Source organism: Nicotiana tabacum, chromosome 10 (assembly GCF_000715075.1).
Source record: "Nicotiana tabacum cultivar K326 chromosome 10, ASM71507v2, whole genome shotgun sequence".
NCBI lineage: Eukaryota > Viridiplantae > Streptophyta > Magnoliopsida > Solanales > Solanaceae > Nicotiana > Nicotiana tabacum.
Window position 1 is genome coordinate 68,421,808 of NC_134089.1, and position 2,961 is coordinate 68,424,768.

General features: G+C 40.9%; 1 protein-coding gene across 1 annotated transcript; it reads left to right on the forward strand.

Annotated features, from left to right (window-relative positions):
- The first annotated feature begins 1,275 nt into the window (after nt 1–1,275).
- Nucleotides 1,276–1,713, forward strand: LOC142165158 (secreted RxLR effector protein 161-like). Its single transcript, XM_075223774.1, has one exon. The coding sequence runs from the start codon at nt 1,276–1,278 to the stop codon at nt 1,711–1,713; it is 438 nt and encodes a 145-aa protein (XP_075079875.1).
- Nucleotides 1,714–2,961: the final 1,248 nt, after the last annotated feature.

Genomic DNA, 2,961 nt, shown 5'->3' on the forward strand with positions numbered 1-2,961 from the left:
TTGAAGAAAGCGTCCATGTTATTTTTGATGAATCTCATCCATCATTTGAGAAGAGTGCTGAGGAAGATCAAGATGGAGAACCCTTACTTGTTCTTAGTGAAGTCATTAACATGACAAACAGAAAGGCAGACATGATGAGTCAAGTGAAGGAGCCAAATAAAGATAACGCTGCCTCATCATCAACAGAACCAAGCACTTCAATTACAATCACTAAAGCCGAAGAAAGAGTGGTTGATGCAGTTTAGGGAATTCCACTGCATTTGAGAGAATGATAGAAGAAAATTAGCCAAACATACCTTCCTCCTCTCAGAATGAACCCCAGACATCTAACTGGAGACATCAAAGTTCTCACCCTATAGACAACATAATCACTCCTCTAGTTTCCGGAGTTCAAACCAGGTCAAGAGCTAGAAATTCACTTGCCTTCTCAGCCTTTCTCTCCCAGATTGAACCCAAGAACATCAAGGAAGCCTTAAAAGATACAGATTGGATTACAACCATGCAAGACGAGTTGTATCAATTTGACAGAAATAATGTGTGGCACCTGGTACCCAGACCCCCAGATAGAACCATTATAGGAACCAGGTGGGTATTCAGAAACAAGCTCGATGAACATGGAATTACCACAAGGAACAAGGCCAGACTAGTGGTCCAAGGCTACAATCAGGAGGAAGGGATTGACTATGATGAAACATTTGCTCCAGTGGCTCGCATGGAAGCCATCAGAATTCTGATTGCCTTTGCTTCTCATATGGAATTTATTTTGTTCCAAATGGATGTCAAAAGTGCATTTTGGAATGGACTGCTTAAGGAAGAAGTCTATGTGAAGCAACCCCCTAGGTTTGAATGTCATGAGCACCCTGAATATGTGTTCAAATTGGACAACATATTGGGTTAAAGTAGGCTCCTCGAGCATGGTATGAAAGATTGTCAAAATTTCTCTGAGAAAATGGGTTTAAGAGAGGGAAGATTGACAACACTCTTTTTTTAAAGAAACAAGGAAGGAACCTGCTCATTGTTCAGGTTTATGTTGATGATATCATTTTTGGAGCAACAACTGACTCTCTGTGTGAAGAATTCATAAAACTTATGGGAAGCGAATTTGAAATAAGCATGATAGGGGAATTAAACTTCTTCCTGGGTCTTCAAGTAAAACAATCCCCAAAGGGTACTTCCATTTGTCAACAAAAATACATCAGGGAACTCTTAAAGAGGTTTGACATGGAAGCATCAAAAGTGATGGACACTCCCATTGCAACTGCCACTCGACTGGACATGGATGAAATTGGATCTCCTGTGAATCAAACAATGTATAGAGGCATCATTGGGTCTCTCCTCTATCTCACTTCTAGTCGACATGATATTGTCTTCAGTGTGGGGCTGTGTGCGAGGTTTCAACCAAATCCCAAGGAATCTCACTTAAAGGATGCCAAAAGAATACTGAGATATCTCAAAGGCACGCAGGACCTGGTGCTATATTATCCATCAGGTGACAGTTTTAATCTGATTGGGTATGCTGACACAGACTATGCAAGTCATCTTATGGATAGAAAAAGCACTTCTGGGATGGCTCACTTCTTAAGATCATGTCTTATCTCTTGGGGGACAAGGAAACAAAATTCAGTGGCTCTTTCAACAGCTGAAGCTGAATATGTAGCTGCAGCATCCAGCTGTGCTCAGCTTCTGTGGATCAAGCAGCAGTTGGAAGATTAAGGAGTTCCTACTGAGAGTGTGCCTCTACTATGTGACAACACCTGTACACTCAATATGGCAAAGAATCCAGTTCAATATAAAAGGACCAAATATATTTATGTGAGGCATCATATTCTGAGAGATAATGTGGAGAAAGGGTTGATATGCATGAAGTTCTGCAGCACAAAAGATCAAATTGCAGACATTTTCACCAAGGCATTGAGTAGGGAATAGTTTGAAAGAAACAGAGTAAAGCTGGGACTGTTGAAGCCAAATTAAGAACTTGATTCCTCTTTAGCTGGCTTGTATTCTTAAGAAATAATTAGTTCAAAGTGTTTTTTGGCCTTGTTTAACTCACTTCAATACCGTTGCAGGTAGACATGCATGATACGCATAGAAGCAGTAGATGCAGTACATGACTAATAAAAGAGGATTAATTCTTTTCAAAAAGGGCTTGAAGAAAATGTTTTTTCGAGAACCAGGTTCTTGTACTAAAGGTTAGTAGTTTTGTGCATCATTTAATACACATCTTAAAAGGTACAAAATACAACTGCCATGTCATCAACTTTTCAGATCTGGCTATCACGTGCCTTCAATTCAAAATGTTCCATCTCCCTCTGAAACATCACAATTCTCCACGCCCAACTGTCGTTTCAGAACCGATGCCTATTCTTCTCCCTTCATAATTATCCTCTCCATTTAAAAACCCCTCTCTTATATCCTTCTTAACCATAGGCCCTATTCTAGATTCATCAAAAAGGAAAGGATCATCACACCATCTCTTTCAATGGCTGAGAAAACTTCCGATCTCTCTGCCTCAACTGTAACCATCTCTGACCCATCTATGGAACCTCTCGCCTTCACTAAGTCTTTGTCACCCTCTATCACTCCTACCGCTACAGTCATATCTTCCCTAGTTTCCCAACCTTTTCCCAACTCAGAAACCCTTGAAATTATTATTTTGTTCTCTCCGTCGTCTGTTTCCCACACCAGTCAAACCCTAAGTGGAGAACAAGGTCAAAATACTGAGTTCACAAAAGGCTTCGCCATTGTTGTCGTCAACTCTAGGTTGTGGAAGCACTAGTTGAAGAAGAAAAGACTGTGTTTGTGGTATCCGCTGATGAGGTATTGCATGAAGTTATTTCCCAGAAACATGAGTCACAAAACGTGTGGGTAGAAGGGGCGATTATGGTTGTTGAAGGGGATGCAGTAGTATACACTACTGGGGCATCACATGAGGAACCTAATCCCTCTCCGGAGGACCCAGGT